This window comes from Canis lupus, chromosome 3, assembly GCF_011100685.1.
Source record: "Canis lupus familiaris isolate Mischka breed German Shepherd chromosome 3, alternate assembly UU_Cfam_GSD_1.0, whole genome shotgun sequence".
NCBI classification, from domain to species: Eukaryota; Metazoa; Chordata; class Mammalia; order Carnivora; family Canidae; genus Canis; species Canis lupus.
The window spans coordinates 47,586,085-47,604,946 of NC_049224.1; the positions used below are offsets into that span (position 1 = coordinate 47,586,085).

At 48.0% G+C, this 18,862-nt stretch overlaps 1 protein-coding gene across 6 annotated transcripts in view; it reads right to left on the bottom strand.

Annotated features, from left to right (window-relative positions):
- Positions 1-5,907: 5,907 nt before the first annotated feature.
- CHD2 (chromodomain helicase DNA binding protein 2) overlaps positions 5,908-18,862 on the bottom strand; it is a 119,366-nt gene continuing 106,411 nt past the window's right edge. For 4 of the 6 annotated variants that reach the window (XM_038532745.1, XM_038532747.1, XM_038532746.1 and 1 more), the window contains 2 exons: positions 13,487-13,730; positions 5,908-9,534 (listed from right to left, as the gene is read on the bottom strand). In XM_038532745.1, coding sequence (XP_038388673.1) covers positions 9,201-9,534; positions 13,487-13,730 — 578 coding nt within the window. In that variant the 3' untranslated portion in view covers positions 5,908-9,200. The remainder of the gene's footprint in view (positions 9,535-13,486; positions 13,731-18,862) is intronic. The other 2 variants (XM_038532744.1, XM_038532748.1) reach the window with 2 other exon arrangements.

The window sequence follows — 18,862 nt, forward strand, 5'->3', positions numbered from 1 at the left end:
GCAGCGAAGTCTTTCCTCCTTTCCTTTCTCCCCTCCCTTCCTTGCACAAACATTTTTAGGAGCATCCCCTATGTGTCCCACCACAGTCTGGGTTTGGGGAATCCGTTTATTTATTCTAGAGACCCTGGGAGGAGTCAGGCACTGACTCATTGTTGGGGAGAAAGCGGTGACCCCAGGAGATGACCGTGCCTGCCTCCCTGGGACCAACTTCTTGGAGTGAGAGGCAGACAGCGCCCAGGTTAGTTTGCTGTGAGCAGAGCAGGGGAAGGGAGGCAGAAGGACCTGGGGGATGGCATGCTGGCCGTCCCCACTTGCTGGTTCTCGGTCCTTGAGCCAGTCACACGCGGCTTCTGAGCCTGTTCATCCACAATGAGGGGAAGGATGAGAGTTTGTGGGAATAAGATGACTCTACTTGGGTGACAGCAGAGGAGCCATGGAAGGAGGCAGTGACAAGCTGGCCTTGAGAGGTGGGAGGAGCTGGGGTGGAGTGTGAGTCGCTCCACTCCCTAGATATGTGATCTCGGCTCGGCTCGTTACCTAAAGTATCGAGGCCTCACGATCCTCAACCGAGAAAGGGGATATATCCTACCTCCTGGCATTTTCATGAGGAGGAGATTATTACAATACAGTAAAGGCCCGGGCCCAGAGCCTGACACCCAGTAGCCGTCTGCACATGGTGGCCTCTGCTCACAGGCGCATCCCATGGGCGGCTTCATTTACTCTCAGGTCTCGGCCACAAATAGCTCAGAGTATCCAAACATACCTGACATACAGACCCCTCCCAGGGGCCAATATTTCTCCAGGCCCTCCCTCCATGGCTGGAGTTCTTATAATTCATGAGGCTAGGTATAAATTCTCAATTGTAATAAGTTGTAATTATAGCTCCTTTCAACTATGAAACCCAGACATGGTTACTAATTAAGGCCAAACAAAAACCACAAAACTGAGGGCACCTGGGTTGCTCAGTGGTTAAACATCTGCCTTCGGTTCAGGGCATGATCCTGGGGTCCTGGGATCGAATCCTGCATCAGGCTCCCCAAAGGGAGCCTGCTTCTCCCTCTGCCTGTGTCTCTGTGTCTCTCATAATTTTTTTTTTAATTAAAAAAAAAAAAAAACCACAAAACTGTGTGATGAAAGGGGTTGTCCAGGCTCCTGTCACTGGTGCCAGGGAGTGATCCCGGTCCCCTTTACTTTTCACTCTTTGGACTCTGTGAAACCTGTCACCATGTGCCCCCCTGTCCACCTGGGTAAGAAGCACTGACCCCTTGGCACCTAGTAGACGACCTGAAAGCCCTGGGTTCTTTTCACCTTCTCACCATTCCAAATGATCCAGGATTTGCATAGGTTACTTCTTTAAAGTGTTCATAAAAATGAAAACAGAAAAATTTTAAATTCTTCCAGATATCTCTAAGACTTCTCCTCCCCATCATACATCTGTCGGCCTCAAGTTTGGGAAACATTGAGTGGTTTCCAGGGCACAGTCGAGTGGGAATTAGCTAATCTGATGACTATGTGCGCCCGCTGTCACAGCAGGCGTCAGAGAGGACGTGAGGGAAGCACCGAGCACTCTAGGGCTGTGAGGACATGGTGACATGTGGGATGGGGTTCAGAGGAGGCAAATGGGCCCTGTGGTGGGTGATGGAGCAGCATTCCACAACGTGGGAAGAGGTGGCCCCAGAAGGAGCCAAGGAGGCCCACAGAGGCTTCATCTCCAGGTTCTCCAGGGCAGGGAGGGTCAGGGTGGGGGCTTGACCTCAGCACAGGTCACCAGGCTTTGGCCTGGCCACAGCGAGGCCCAGTAGCCTTGAGCGGGCAGCCGCAGTACAGATGGCTCACCTGGCCTCATCGTTAGCATGTGCCCGGCCCTGCTCCCCCATTAGGTATGGGGGGGACTCTTTCCCTTCCGGAGGTTAACAAGTGGCCAGGTCCCAGCAGTCGGGGATGCACCCTGACTTGAAGGCAGACGGTCTCTCCAGAGCCCACGCTCTCGGCCCAGCTGCTGTGAGAGCCCCGCGGCTCCTGCTGGGACTGAGGTCCCTCCTGCGTGAGCCCACTCGGCTCTATACCTGCCGCCACTGCCTCCACCCGTTCCTGCCTCCTCACCCTTGGGCCTGGTACAGGGAGTCCTGGGCCAGGGCCTGGGCTGAGGCAGCTGGGGCCGTGAAGCCAGCCACCGGCCCCGGCTCGGCTCCCCCAGACACCACCACCCTGGATAGTACCACAGGGGCTTGTGAGCTGCCTCTGCAGACCACCGTTCTTCCAGTCAGCTCCCCGCAGGCCCCTGGAGCTTCCCTGGATCCGGCCAACAAACGGTTATCATCTGGCATGCCAGGGAGCATTTGGGAAGCTGTTGGAGAGAGAATCGGCCTCTAAGGGCTTGAAACATCCCCCTGGGCAGGAAGCCCTGCCTGTTGTGACGTGAACTCTGGTCTCAGCCCCCAGGGCCCCTTCTCTGGGCATCTCACAGGACAGGGCTCTGAGCCCAGCACCCATATGCCCCAGGCTGTGGCCAGACTCATGGGAGGAGACAGCTGTGACAGCGTGGAGGCACCAGAGCACGCCTGGGCTCTCTCTGATGGCTACTGTGGGCACAGGGAAGGGACAGACGGGAATGGAAATGGGAACAGCAGAGGCCAAGAAGGCTACTCAGAGGAAACCAAGCTTGAATTGAATCTGGAAGATGAATGAGATCCATCGGGCAGCTGTAGGTGATGGAGGGGGTAGAGGGACAGCAGCCCGGAGGCCAGGCTCTGCCTCGACTATCTGCAAGAGGCTACGAGAGCAGTTTGGCTGGCTGCGGTTACAGAGGTCCAGAGACGGGGACGGTCCGAGTGGCCAGCAAGGGCAGGTCGTAGGGTGCTTCGGACCCAAACCAGGGAGGTTAGAGCAAAGGAGGGTGTCAGGGGGAGCAGCAGTGATCCCTGGGCCTTGTGACTCAGGAGAGGCGAGGGACGACAGGCTGCACCCGGGAGTGGGAGCCTGTGCCTCCCCGAAGGGCTGCTGGACGTGTCTGTGATGCAGGGGCTGCCTGTGTGGAGAGAGAGAGCCACCCAGCTGGCTAAGGCTCCTAAGAGGGCTGGGCCTCCCGGGCCTCCGCCTCCCGGGCCTCCTGCTAGTGGAGCAGGTGAGGCTGGCTTCTTCCTGCAGCCTCTCCTCTTCCCGATCCTGTCACACTTCCTGCAGGGATGAGGTGGCTCCTGATCTCTGGCTCCAGTGTGGACTCTGCAGCCAAGGAAGCCAGGGCAGAGGAAGGACTGAGAGCTTCCCAGGGGGGTTCTGTAAATTTAGGTGGTGGCGGCAAGGCAGGCCGTTTGTGGAAATCTGCTGCCCCCTGCAGGAAGATTCTAGAAGCACATTCACTCAGGATCCTCAAGTCAGGGAATGCATGGGATCTTGCTCCCTTTTCCAAGCACAAGGGCAGGCCCCAGCTCTGGTGACAGGGGTGGTCTCCAATGAGCCTTAGCGGGTCTTGACATGGCCCTCGGAGAGTGATGACAAGTGCCGAGCCCATCTCAGCCACCCTCAGTGACCTTACTCACTCCACCACAGCCGGGCAAACTCTCATTATCCCTCTTCTGCAATTGAGACTCAGAGGAGAGAATAGGCCTGAGGAGGCCAGCTGCTTCAAACCCAGCTCTGTCCACTTCCTAGACCCACACCTTCCCTGAACCCCACCCCCAGGGCTCGCCTACCAGCACCCCTGCTCCCCCCCATCACCTGGCTCTTTCCTCCCTGGCACTCAAGTGACATTTTGTCCTCTTGTGGTTGGTCCCCATGTGCCTTGCCAACCCTTGGCTCAGAGGGTGGGGGCCTGGTCACCTTGTGTGTTCACCTTGTGTGCAAGCCCAGCTTCTAGAACAGGGCCTGGCTCACAGGAAGTGCTCAAGATCTTGGTCAAGGGAAAAACTCTCCTGTGACTGTCTAGTCCCCATGGGACCGTGAGCTCCCTGCTGGGCCTTCCTACTGGGCTCTAATCTCTCCCTAGAGAGAGACCTCTTCCTGGGCCCCTCCAGTGAGCTGGGCCCCAAAGAGCAGCAGCCCTGCTGGTCACGCAAGGTTCTGGGCTGAAGGCTGCTGTGGCAGAATGTTCGGCCAGCCGGCCCTCTAGCCTGGGCAAATGCCCTCCTTGGTGCTGTCCCCACCCCCACTCCCAGCAAGGACTGGTGAAGTCTCCCTCTGGGTAGGCTTTCAGGGTTTACAAACCTTTACTTCTCACTGGGCTCTCGCTATTTGAAACCTAGAGCTGCCTCCTCCGTGTGCAAATGAAGACGCCCTAGGCCCCCTGACACGCAGGGTGGAGCCAAATGGAGACAAGGCCCCGCCCCCCGGGGGCACCATGGGGCACATGGTCAGCAAGGACCGGGCTGTAGCAATGACAATCCCCTTGTGGGTCACGAAACATATTTAAAGAAAAGATACCAAGTGCGAACCGTCCAGGGGCCAGCTGGCCAGAGTAGATAATCTGCCTGTTTTGGAGGTATGGACTCACAGGGCCACAGAACTGACCTGGAGGCACGACACCCAGGCCCCAAGCCGAGGATAGGGACCCCCAGCACCACAAGGGGCCAGATTTCTTCAGGACGAAGAGTGATCTCCTTCCCAAGGCCGGGAACAGAACGCAGCACAGGCCGCTGGGCCCGGCCTCCAAGCGGGTGCAGGCAGGGCCCAGGGGAAGACGGGCCTCTACGGCAAACCGTCCTGCTCCTTTAAGAGCCACAGGTTGGAATCCGGAGCGCAGACGGGTCTGGCAAACCACGGGGCCTTGTTTCAATAAGTGACCTTTCTGTTGGTGCTAATTGAGGAGGACTTGCCTTGATTCCAGACATGCGAGGCCCTGCCAGGGAGCAGGGAGGGGGGGCCTGGGGCCTGCTCCTTCCAGTAAAAGGCAGGCTTCTTGGCAGCAGTCGGTTTAGAAGCCGCGTTGCTATTGTAAATCATAAGCTGATTATTGCAGCGCTTTAAAGTTTCCCAAAGAGGTTCCAGCCGAGCTGTGAGTTGCAACATGATTGTGAGTTGTTTATCGGCAGGAAGAACCCTCCACTAGAAGTCTTTGACTCAAGAGTTCTTCGCGCTAAAAATCCCAGCCTCTCCTTCCGGGGGGGCCCCCCCTGCAGCCAAGCCTCCTGGGTTGACAGCCATGGGAGTTAACTGAGCCAACATATGGGTTTATTTGGTATCAAGAATTAAGAGCTTCACGGAGATTGGAGGTGGATTTTGCAGTCCCCTAAGTATTAGCAAAACCCCTTGGGTCTGGCAAACTTCTCTAACTCCTACTCAGACGGATCTCCACCCGCAGGCTGTGCCACCCTTCCTCTGTCTGGGCCTCGCGAGCGCTGGGCCGGCCCCTGTGCCAAATTGCTAGAGTTAACATTTGTGTCAGTGTTTCCATTATAAAATGCCTTTTTCCCCCTTCATGAATATATAACCCAACTGTTAAATTACCCTCAAGGCTGTGGGCTGGCAGACAGTGTGTTTTCGCTTCCTCTGGATGGAGGGGGGGGAGGTGCAGGATCCCCATCTGGACGACACAGGTCTCTCCACACGCACCTTCCTTGGCACGACCAGTGTGGGGAACTAGGCATAGCTCCGCTCAACCGGTGGTGGCAGCCCCTCCAGGTCACCCTGTCTGGCGCAGGGACAAGGGCTAAGGACTGCAGTGGCTCGGCCCGGGGCTGTTACCCTCACCAGTGGCTGCTCAAGGACAATCTCAGAAACCTGTGGTGGTTAAGGTTCTGGACCCAACACCACAACCGGTGCCGGTAGGAAAAACAGTGCAACTTTAAAAGGCTCCATTTCACAAGCACACAAGCGAGCGATCTGAACAACCCAGCCAGCAAGGGAAGGGAAGGAACCGGAGGTGTATCCAGTCAGAGTTCACGCCAACGCAACGTAACTGTGTTCAACCAATTCTAAAAATCCTTAGTGACACTTTTTAATATACAAGAATCAAAAGTACAGCAGTTTTACAATGTAGGAAAATTTAATACATACTATATAAACAACAGTATTTACATCAGAAATCACTAGGACAGTGGCATTTTTCACAAATATAAATTAATTACTGTTTAGTCAACAGGTTTTTAAAAGTCCACAATTTTACAATAAAGAAAAACCATCTGTCCCCAAACGCATGGGGTACGGATGGACTACAGCAGCCTGGACCCTTGGCCTGGCTCTCCTCGCCCCACACGGCAGCCCTCAGACAAGCCAGAAAACCACTGGTGCTCCGCCCAGGGCCACCGCTCCTGCTGACGAGTGGATTTTGGTCTGTAGGATTCCAGTGTCCCTGTGTGAATTTGTAACTGAATTGCATGTGCACCGCACATCCTGATGCAGCTCTCAGGCATCAGGCTAAAATGTCTGCGGCACGATGTGAGAAGTGTTCTGGTTTCCCGTGAAAGGGCTAAAGAAAGGAATGACTAGAAGGAGAGAGAGGGGGCCCAGGGGCCACCAGCTCGGGCTCTGCAGAGGGCCTGGCTTTTTCTCTCCAGCTGTCTCTGGAAAGACCGCAGGGCTGGACCTGGGCTTTCAGGCATCCTTTTCCAGGGCTGTGGTGTACCACGTTAATCCTTGTTTATATCCAGAGCTCAGGTGATGCTAACTCCCCTCTTCCTCAACCCTGCTGTTTCTACCCAATTATGAAATCCTTCAAAGCTAGGCTCCATGGAATACCACCCTTGCAGATTCCCGGGGCAGCTTATCCCATCCCCATGGGGAGAGAATACCTACCTGTGCAAATCCGTTTTTGACAAAAGCATACAGTATTTATACTGATTTAGGTCAATGAGGAAATGCCTCCTTTTCCCAACTCACTCTTCAAACATACTTCAACACTAAAATAGACGCTTTTATGGGGATACTGTAATTTTATAATCAATTTAACACTGATCTGGCTAATATTGCCTTTTGCTACATCATATGGCACTAAAAGTCCTGAATGTAAACAAAAGGAAGTTCCTTTTTCTTCATGATGAGACATCTTTGGGAATAACTCACACCTCCTATCAACTTCAGAGAAAACCACCCTGGCTGAGAACTGAAATTCAGGGCCTCCTGCCATGCCTCCCAGAAGACACGGCCTGACTTCCCACAGGGAGAGACATGCTATGCTGGGGGCACCTGCTTCCCTCTTCCCTCCCCTCCCAACCCAAAGGACAAGCAAATCAACCTAGCCTTCCTCTTTGGCCTGGGCAACAGAAACACAGGGTAGTCTCAGTACTGTCATCAAGAAGCTACTGGTGGTGGCCAAAGCAAATACACTCTTCTCTCACAGAACAGTCCCAATGGGATGACTGTGGCCACGGGATCCTATGCATTTCTTTGGGCTATGCTCCAGGGCATGCTGACCAGGTACGTACAAGCCCACGCTGAACTACCCAGTACCATGAGGAGATAGATCAGGAGGGGGCAGGCCCACTGAACTCCCAACACAAGCTGTGAGGACCCAGCCCCTCTAGAATGCACACCTGGCCGGCCCCAGGATACTGGGGACAGCAAGATGCAACGAACCACCAAAGCCACATCTGCTTCACTAGGGTGACAGGACTTGAGAATTCCTTAGTAAAGGCATTAATGGTGCTGCCCAGGGTCCTGGCAAGTAAGTGATGATCATTTTATGAAGTCCTCATGGGTTAGTTCAGAGAGCTGACCCTGGGCATGCCTAATGGGAAGGTTTTCACCTGCTCTGAGCCTGGACACATGAAGGCATGCTGTAGGTTCAAGTCCATTATCCCACCTAGAAAGGCCTTTGGATACTCAAACAATACTGGCAAGCTATATTTAAAATGAGTAAAATGGAAGGCCCAGGATCCGCAGAATGAAAGGAGCCTGATTAATTGGTATAACCAATCTGCCTTCCCACCACTGACTCGTTCAACCCCAGGACTCTTCCTGTTTGCAGCTCAATCCCCTGTCCTTGGAGGCATCCTAGTTTGGAAAAACTTTAACTTAGGTTTATACTTTGATCTCATCCTAAAAAAAAAAAAATAATAATAATAAGCAGTTCAATTCTAATGTGTGGGTTCCCCATAGGTAACGGAGTTTCCACCTGTCCACCCGCCACACGGGGTCAGGAGATGTGTGCTGTGCGTCATCTACTTATTCACACTGTGCAAAGGGAACTAGAATTAACTACAAGGCAGCTGCAAACGCTGACCTGGCACAACACGAAAGCCCCCATTCCCTGGCACTCCTGAAGCCCCACCCCAGGAAACCTGCTTAACACCTGCACCCCCACCTGGGCCCCTGCCAGCAGCAAGCTTCTCCCTCCTTCCCAGGCTCTGAATTTAATACTTCCTATCACAGGATCAGAAATGCACCGAGGGACTCTGAGTCCCTGGCCACACTGCCCCTGCCCCTCTTTCAGCCCATGCCCAACAAAGGCAGACCCATGCCAACTCCAATGCTGCCTAGCTCACAGTGCTCAGAAGTCAGCCAGATGGACCCTACTCTCCCTGGCACCAGGGCAAAGGAGGCCCACTCAGAAGACCAAGCCTTTGAAATGTACAGATAGTGTGGGAAAAATTAGTGTTGGTCGGGAAGGGGCCACTGTGGAAGCTGTTTTCCTCTGTCTAGCCCCCCTGCACCACAGGTGTCATGCTGAGGCCCCAGCACGGTTTCTCCCAAGAACACATCCGAGGAGTGTACTGCTCCCCTTCAAGTCCCACGGGGCGAGACCCACGCCCCGCTCCCTGTCAGCAGCATCTGTCACGTCACAGTGAAGCAAATCGTGTGCCGTCCAGCAGGTCCTGGCTGCCTACGCGCGCACGCACGCGCACACACACGCACGCACACACACACACACACACACACACACGCTCCTACCCAGCCCACTGCACCCAGGCTCAGGGCAACAAAATACTCATGACTCTAAGATCCCTTCTTCCTTCTCTGGGGACACACAGCTCACAAAGCTGGTACACAGAAGTCACCTCTTCCTCCTAGCACCCATCGCAGTGACAGGCCAGAACCAGGCTGGAATGGGATGGGGTGTCAAAGTGTAGGAGTGGTGACCCAAACCCAAGCTGGACCGAGTGAAAGGCCCTCCACTCCTCGAGGTGCTCCTTCCACCGGCGAGCTGACAACAGCAGCATGTCCAGAAACTCCACTTATTGGTCTAGATAACTGGCTCCTACTGGATCAGACCAAAAATATCCAGGTGCTTAATGACTCTTGCTCTGCCCTTCTTTCCCAGTCGTCCTTTATGTTTTCCGAACATTCCAGTTATAATCTGGATTGTTTTTCTGTTCTAATGATCTCTCCAAAGGAGACCTGTGATCCAGGGGTGACTTGGAATCGTGGGGAGACTTCTGAGAAGGGGGTGAGCGAGGGTCTGAGACTGCAGGGTGCAGAGGGGGCAGGGGCTGTTTATACTCCCCCAATTTGTCTGTGTGGAAAGAGCGGTAATGGTCTGAGGGTCCTTGGCCATGATAGCCCATCGGGGGGCGGTGGTCAGACATTCGTCGGAAATCCTGCTGGTGGTAATTTTGAGGCCGAAACTCATCAGATCTCCTCCGCTTAGAGTCATGATGGTGCCTGAAATGGAAATGCAAAGATTAGCCAAGAGAGACCAAACCCATCCCCTTCTTTGTCATGTACTGGCTCTTCCTAATGCATTCACATTCAAGGACACTTCCAAAGGACTCAGAGTTTGCAAATGATTACCAGGAATTGGGGGAAGGTACCCCACAAAAGTAGTAACAAAGGGCTATTTTATACCTATTGGCAAAACACATCCTATGAAATGACATAAGCCTCAAGTCTGCAATGAAACAAGTACACATTTGAATCACTGGTGGCTTTGTAAAGCCTTACTCCCTTCAGGAAAACTGGCAAGATCTACAAACAATTTCATATTCTCTGACCTGGCCCAGGAGAAAAAGAGCCACAAAAATTATTTGAGAAGCTATTAGTAACAGCAAAAGCCACAGTCAACCCAAATAGGCAACAATAAGTGAAGGGTTAATTAAACTTTTAAAAAATTGACTCAATGTGAAGAATATTAAATTTTTTTAATTAGCACCACAGTAAACTTCTTGTTATCCTATTAGAAGAAAATTGGTACAAGTCAACAACAAAAAGAAACAATCCAATTCAAAAATGGGCAAAGGATGCAGACAAACATTTCTCCAAAGAAAATCTACAAATGGCCAGTAAGCACATGATAAGATGTTCAACATCTTTAATAAACATTAATCATCGGGGAAATGCAAATCAAAACCATAATGAGCTACCCCTGATTCACCCCCCACTAGGATGGTCATGTTTAAACACACACAGAAGGTTAAGTGTTGGCAAAGATGAGGGAAAATAGGAATTCTCATACATTGTAGTAGGAATGTAAAATGTTTCAGCCACTGCAGAAAACAGTTAGGTGGTTTCTAAGAAGTCAAATAGAACTCCCCCAATTCCCTCCCAGGTATATACCCAAAATAATTGAAAACAGATATTCAAACGATATTCAAACAAATACTTTTACACTCATGTTCATAGCAGCACTATTTACAAGATCCAAAGGTAAAAACAATTCAAATGTCTTCCCAAGAAATAAATGGATAAACAAAATGTGGCACACAGGTACAGTGGAATATTAGTCAGCCTCGAAAAGAAACAAGTACTGGTACCTGGTACAATGTGGATGAGATTCAAACATTATGCTACATGTTCAAAGAAGCCAGTCACAAAAGGCCAGATCTTGTATGATTCCATTTATACAAAATATCCAACAGTAGCAAATCCATAAAAACAAAATACAGATTGGGGATTATCAGGAGCAGGGAGCAGAATTCAGTGACTACTTAATGATGATGGGGTTTTCTACGGGGTGATGAAAGGGTTTGGAACTGGAATAGTGATGGTTGCATAACATTGTGAATGTATTAAATTGTCACTGAATTGTTCACTTTTAAAATAGTTAATCTGTATTGTGTGAATTTCCCCTCATTAAACGAGAGAGAGAGAGAGAGAGAAAGAGAGAGAGAAGGTGACTTCAACTTCCAGTCAAGGTGGAGTCCCGGCAACTGGACTCACCCTGCTACTTGAACAAGCAAAGAAGGGACAAAATGTATAGAATCAGGCTTCTCAAGACACCAGATGTCAGTAACAAAGAACAGTGATTTCCCGAGGGATGGAAGGGGAATGAGATGAAGTTCATCATAAACCCCCCGCCCCTCGCCACCTTCAGACAGTTCCCAGACCTCAGCACAGGGAAGGGGAGACGTCTTTCCAGAGTTGAGAGGACGTCTTTCCAGAGTTGAGAGGACGGGGCAGAACCGAGGCAGCTGGAGTTCAAATGATGGGACACAAGATTACTCTGCACACACAAAGAAGTTCAAAGACCTACAAAGGGGGATTCAGTGATCCAGGGCGTGCCCGTGAAGAAACCACACAGGACCAGGAAATCACCACCCAGAAGATTAGAGGTGTGAGTGCCCTGCACTCACCAGCTGTACCAAAAAACCTCAGGCTTCAAGGGACAGCAGTCGAGTACCATGCAGCGCTCCTGCCTCCGTGCTGGAACAATCAGCCCTTGCCAGAGCACTGTTCCTGTTCCGCCCAAAGAATTTTAACAGCAACACCTGGAAGAATCCAACTGTTTGCAAGTAACCTGTGTCTCACAGCAGAGCTCTGGAATACTAACAGGAACACAGAACATCCAGCACTCTGCGCACCCCATGAGGCATCTAATCAAAAATTACCAGGCCTGGAGAAAACCAGGAAACTAAGACCGTAGTGAGGAAATAAGCTAATCAACTGAAACAAACCCAAATGGTAGAATTAGCCAACAAGGATGTATACTTACAGGCTGTATTCCAGATTTCAAAAGGTTAGAGAAAGATTTAAATTGGAAAAAAGGGGGGGAGGGGTACAGCTTCTAGAAATAAAACCAATGTATGAAACACAAAATATATTAAATGGGCCTCAAGGCAGGTTAGATATTGAAAAAATAACCTCAGTGAACTTGTAGACACAGCAATAGAAAACTATCCAACAAAGAGAGAAAAAACGAAATTAAAGAAAACAGAGCATCAGTGAGCTGGGAGACCAAGGCAAACAGCCTAATTACAGGTGTAATTAGAAATGCCAAGAGAGGGAAAACAGAAGAAATACTGGTTAAAAAAAAAATCCTAATTTGATAAGATAAACTCACAGATCCAAGAAGCTCAACAGTTCTAAGCAAAACAAACAGGAGGAAAAATACAGCAAGATGCACTGTAATTAAACTGCTAAAATCTAGTAATATAGGAAAAAACACACATTATATAAAGAGAAAGAAAAAGACGACACTTTTCATTAGAGACAGTTCAAGTAGAAGAAAAGGAACATCCTTAAAGTACTGAAAGCATTCACCTAGGATTTAAACCCAGCACAGATATCTTCCATACATGAAGGCAAACTAAAGACTTTCTCAGACACAGATATGCAGAAAGGATTTATCACCAGCAGACCCATCCTATAAAATGAAAAGTCCTTCAGGCAGGGAAAAAAAAAAAAGTCACGTTGAATGGAAATACAGATCGAGACAAAGAAATGCTGGGCAAATGCCCACTGAAGCCAGACAAGACAATACAGAAGGGTGGGCAATGAGGCGGACACAGATCCCTCTAAAGGAGACAGATGCTACTTGGCAAGACCCTCTGTCCTAATGTGTTACCAAATCTTCCCCAAAAAAGAAGATATTTATACAAAATTTTCCAGATTTAAATTCAAGTCCAAACAAAGCATGTTGTTAGCCTAAGGAAAACCAAAGCTACCATGAGGTTAAAATACAGTCAAGTCCTAAAATTAGGAAGAATAAATAAAACCTCTTCAGGCATTCCTGTACTTGGTAACTCTCACAGGTTACTATCTTGGCTCATAATGGTACTAAACTGTTTACTTGCAGATAGAGTAGGACTTCAAAAGCCCTTAACCCCTGAACTGTGGGCTGGTGGCAGACAAGGACTAGAGGCTGGGACCCCTCTCAGGATCCTGCCACCTAGTGTTCTGAGTGCCTCTCACAAAGCTTAATAATTTCGTTGTAGACTCTAAGATTTTAAGGCTATAACTTCTCTACATTTCCTCAGAGGAAGGAAGAAAATTCTTTTCCTGTACAAGTGGAAAAATGCAACTGCAAATAGCTCCCTCTGACCCAAAGAACACAACTTAAGACCTGTAACTTGGCATTCAACCCCTTTCTAGCCATTGTGTTCATCGGTTGGCTTGGGCCTATGATAGCTACTCCCATTTCTCCACTTAGCAGACTCTACAAGCCCAAAGCAAGAATCAGGAACCTCTCCTCTTCCTCAGCCCCCAGGAAAAACTCAAAAACCTCTACTTTCAACCATCCACTCAGTACAGTGTCAGCTGTCTATACTGGGATTCTTCCCCCACTTCCCAGGATGCCCTGAGGGCAAAAAACATGACCAGGGACCATGCACTCTTCTCCCCCTCGAAGAGTAAAACTCTTGGCAGAGGTCAAACTAGTGCCTCAGGACCTTCGGCCTACCTGTCATAATAATCTCTGTGTCCCCTGTGGTCTCGATCACTGCTGTACTGTTCATAAGGTCTCTTTCTGGACAGGTTGTTGGGTCTATAGCTCCCAGAACGGTGGGCGTCCATGTGTCGCCGGTCCCCATAATGGTGGTCCTTATACCAGTGCTGCTCATACTGATGGTGTCTGTCACTACCCCACGGAGGATTGTTGCCACCACCATAGTTAAACTTTCTTTCCCTCTGCCAGTCTCCTCGATCTGCAGGAAAAGAAAGAACAGTTTCACAACTGCAACAAATGGCTGAGTTTCACATCCACTGAAGTTTTAAACTCAGAGGCTGGCACGTGTTAGAGAAATAGACATTGAATTTCCTCCTTCATAGCCTTTCTGCTGCTGATAAACATTCCAATAATGAGTCCCCACGTTCTCTCCCTCAAATTTTAAGCAAAAAAAAATTCACTGCCTTTCTCTTAGGAAATCCTAAGAACTATGGCCTTTTATTTTCTAAGCCTCTCTACCTTCCAATGAGATTTCACTCAAAAAAAAAAAAAAATCATTAATTCAGAAAACAGCACTTGCTGAGTTTCATAGTCACAAGGTATCTTCTGTTTACACGTTGAAAGTTTATTTGCCTGCTGGTACCATAAGCTGTGCCTGGTCTCTGAAAATATTTCCAAACTATAGATACTGATTCTATTACTCTTTTCCAGCCCACACCAAAGAGATAAACCTCCCTCCAGTAAAAAGGAATTCCTTTAACTCTGGATTTGGATCAGTGTGCTAACTCTCAAGGACAGGGCCAAACTGAAATGGTTTCACTTCTTTAGTCTCTCTTTTCCCCTGCCAGGAGAAGAATCACACTTAACTTGAATTAGAAAAGGTAGCGAGCACACAAAAGTCCAGGAATGGAGGTTACAGTGGGTTCAAGTGTGACCCCAAAATGTATGTCCACTGAACCTGTTAAGTGTGACTTTACTGAGAGATAGGGTCTTTGCAGATATACTTAAGGATTTTGAGAGGAGATCATCTTGGATTTAGATTGGGCCCTAGATCCAAAGACAGATATTCTTCTAAGAGAAACGCAGAGGGAGGGATGAGATAAAGAGACACAGGGAGGAAGGCCACACAGAGATGAAGGCAGAGACGGGGATGATGCAGCCTGCAGCCACAAGTCTGGGAACACCAAAGACTGCTGGTAGCCCTATACACCAGGAGAAAGGCTGGGAACAGATTCTCCCTCTCATCTCCCAGAAAGAACGTGAATGCTATCCTAATTTCAGACTTCTGGCCTCCATAAGTGTGAGAGAATACACTGCTGTTGTTTTAAGCCACCCGGAATGTGGCACTTTGTTACAGGTAGCCCCAGGAAACTGGGACAGGGGCTTAACCAGAGAGAACTACGTGGCCTCAAGGGAAATCCGTCTTCTTCATCTACAACTACACTAACAAAAACAGGCCTCCAGGTAAATGTCTCTCTACTCAATTTGCTGGTCGTCGTCTTTTTTTTTTAAGATGTTATTTATTTATTCATGAGACACACACACACAGAGAGGCAAAGACAGAGGCAGAGGAAGAGCAAAGGCAGAGCCTGCTAGAAGCAGGCTCCCTGTGGGGAAGCCCAATGTGGGACTAGATTCTAGGACCCAGGAATCATGACCAAAGGCAGACGCTTAACTACGGAGCCATGCAAGCGCCCCTTAATTTGCTGGTCTTCTAAGCATTTTTGTATTAATGATACCATGATGGAAGCCGTGCAGCTTCAAATCTGACACCCTCGAAGCAAAACACAGTCGACCAGCAACTGAGAGTCATTGCCAATCCAGAGTGGGTCAGGCCAAAGGACCAACAAGTAGAAAAGTTTTACTCTTTAAGCCTAATAACTTCATAGACAACAAAAAGAAACACCTTCACAACATGAAAACAAAACACTTGCAGATGGCTTCACACCAAATGGAAAGTAATATTTCAAACAGGGTGTCAGTGTTTGCGGTATAGTGCAGATGCTTACAACTTTAGCCAAGCCATTTACTTCCAGAGAAACCAAACAGTGCTTTTCTTTCTTCTTGAACCCTCCATGAGGTAGGTCGCTGGTGAGGAAGTGCTAAGCTATTAAGGAGATGGATGAAGAATCCAAGATTTAAATAAAAGACTACAGTGAGCTAAGAAGCATTCTTTCAAAAGATCAGAATATAAAATCAGTGACGTCACACAAATAACACAAAACCAGTCTGATCCCAGGAAAAAGTCAGGACAAATAATACAATTAGATCTATGAACATGGAAACTCCACCCAATCATCTTGTATAGTAATTACCTTTCTCCCCCTCAATCAAATGGTGATCAATGAAATCTGAACTACTTAGATTTTTAAGATTAGAAGACCTGGAACTTCTGCTTCTGGGTAGTATAGAGCAGCTTGCTGCAGAAGCTATACTTCACCAAGAACAGTAAGAAAGGCCATGTAAACAAAAATTACCTGTCTGAAGACATCAAAGAGCAGCCAGAGCCACCAAGACTAGAAGGAGTAAGACTCCAAAGAGCAGAAAAGCTCAGAAAGGTAAGAGGTGATTGCCGTATCCACTGGGCGGGGAGGGGGTGCTGTGATTCTGAGCACAGGTGAGAGGCTGAATATCTGAGCTCCTCCCAGCACAGGACCAAAGACACCAGCAGAGCCTTCGGAGGTCCTTTTAGGCTAGAGGGACACAGCAGAGCTGAGGAGCTCAAATGCACAACCAGTCTTCCCTTAAGACATGTGCTGAATCTGCAGGGAGCGAAAAGGCTTAAAAACCTAAACGGGAACCCTCAAAACAGCAGAGCAGTCTGGGGCAGTCTTGCAGTGCTGAGAAAACCCAGACTGGAGTTTAAGGCCTGTTGGAGGGGAGGATCAGAGAATGCTAGTACAGGCCACCAGATGAGCACTTGGAAGAGCTGAGCCCCATAACAGGGGGACCAGAGGCAGACTAGATTAGAATGATCGCCTCACATTTTGTGTGCCCAGGAAGGGAAAGAATGAATGCTCCCTTGGGAAAGCAACATACCTGGAGTTTCCATAATTTCTAAAACATAGGTTCCCCATTTATTTTATTTTTAAAGATTTTATTTATTCATTTGAGAGGGCAAAACACAGTGCAAGAGAGCACAAATGATAGGGGGCAGGGAAGGGCAGAGAGAGAATCAGACTCCGCTGAGCAAGGAGCCCAACACAGGGTTGAATCCCAGGACCCTGAGATCATGACCTGAGCTGAAGGCAGATGCTTCACTGACTGAGCCACCCAGGTGCCCCACAGGGTCCCCCATTTCATAAAAAATAACTAGGTATGCCAAAAGACAGGACTTTAGACTGAAACCAAGAGATATACAACAATAGAAAAGGACACACAATAATTCAGATACTGAAGTTAGCAGGTAAAGATTTTTAAATAACTATAATTCATCTGTTCAAAAAAAGAGGATGATGGGGAAAATCAAGTTTTCTAAAAGTTGAGAATTTTACAAGAAGACTGACATGTATTCTTCAAAAGAATCAAATGGAGGGTGCCTGAGTGGCTCAGTTGGTTGAGCATCTGCCTTTAGCTTGGGTCATGATTCCAGGGGTCCTGGGACTGAGACCCACTTCAGGCTCCCTGCTCAGCAGAGTTGGCTTCTGCTTCTCCCTCTGCCTCTGCCCCTCCCCCTGCTCATGCTTGCTCTGTCTGTTCTCTCAAATAAATGAATAAAATCAAAAAAAAAAAAAAAAAAAGAATCAAATGAAAATCCTAAAACTGAAGTTTAGAAAGAAATATATACTTCACTCTGATTATTATGGAATGCCTGATCCTTTGTAAAATCCTATACCTATGACTTCTATAGATAGTATATACTTTTAGCTTTGATTCTATACACTTTTTTCCCTTTCTTCTTACTTGTATCTTTAAAATTCATGCTCACTGTAATCAGTGAAGCAAGAGAAGATGGAGAAATTAACTTTCTACAATCACCCTTCCATCCCCAGCATCCTGAGATCACTGGTACTGTGCATGTCTTCACATCTTTCTGGATGCTTATTCAAACATATAATATGGAAAACGGTTTGGTGGTTCCTCAAAATATTAGAGTTACCATATAATCCAGCAATTCCACTGCCAGATATATACATATACCCAAGAGTTGAAAACAAGTACTCAAAAACTTACACACAGATTGTTCACAGCAGTACTATTCACAATAGCCAAAACATAGAAACAACCCAAATGGCCATCAATCAAAGAATAAACAGACTGTGTCCTGTGTCCATATAATTCAGTCACAAAAAGGAAAGAAGTCCTAATACACGTTATAATATAGATAAACCTTGAAAATACTGTGCCAAGTGAAAGAAATCAGACACATATAGTATGATTCCATTAAGAGGCAGTGTCCCAAACACATGAACCCAGATAGACAGAATACACACTGGGGGCTATAGGCAGGGACTGGGGTGAAACTGCCTCACAGGTGTGGGATTTCCATTTGAGTTGATGGAAATGTTCTGTGATTAAGAGAAATGGTTACATCACACTGTGAATGTACTAAATGCCACCAAACTGGGTATTTAAAATGGCAAAGTTTGAGGCACCTAGGTGGCTCTGTTGGTTAAGCCTCTGCCTTCCACCCAGATCATGATCTTGGGGTCCTGGGATCAAGTCACACAGCAGGGCTCCCTACTCAGCAGGAAGTCTGCTTTTCTACCTCTCACTCTGACCCTCCCTCTCGCCTATTCCTGCTTGCTTTGCTCTCTCATGCTTTCTCTCTCACAAATAAATAAAATCTTAAAAAAAAATACAATTAAAAAAATAAAATGGTAAAGTTTATGTTATGTGAATGTCATCTCAATAAATCTAAACAGGGATGCCTGGGTGGCTCCAGTGGTTGAGCATCTGCCTTCGGCTCGGGGCATGACCCTGGGGTCCTAGGATCGAGTCGCACATCAAGCTCCCTGGAGGAAGCCTGCTTCTCCCTATGCCTGTCTCTGCCTCTCTGTGTCTCTCTTGAATAAATCTTAAAAAAAAAAAAAAAAAAAAAAAAAAATCTCAACAGACATATACAGGTTTTGTTGTTGGTTTCTCTTTATTTTTTTAATCTCTAAAGCCAACTCATTCTTTTTAATAACTGATGATAATACATAGACTAACAATGTCCTACTATTTATCTCATGATTCTCCTGTTGATGGATATCCAAGTTATTTCCAGTTTTTTTGCCACTGTAAGACTGGAATGGCATCCTGATACATCCTCATACACACAGAAAAAAAAGCTTATGTATTTAGATATTTCAGATTAATTTCTGGAAACTGTAGCAATTCACTCTCTTAGCTATTTTTGTGTATTCCACTCTTTTAATTTTTGTTGATCTGCATGGGCAAAAAAAAACG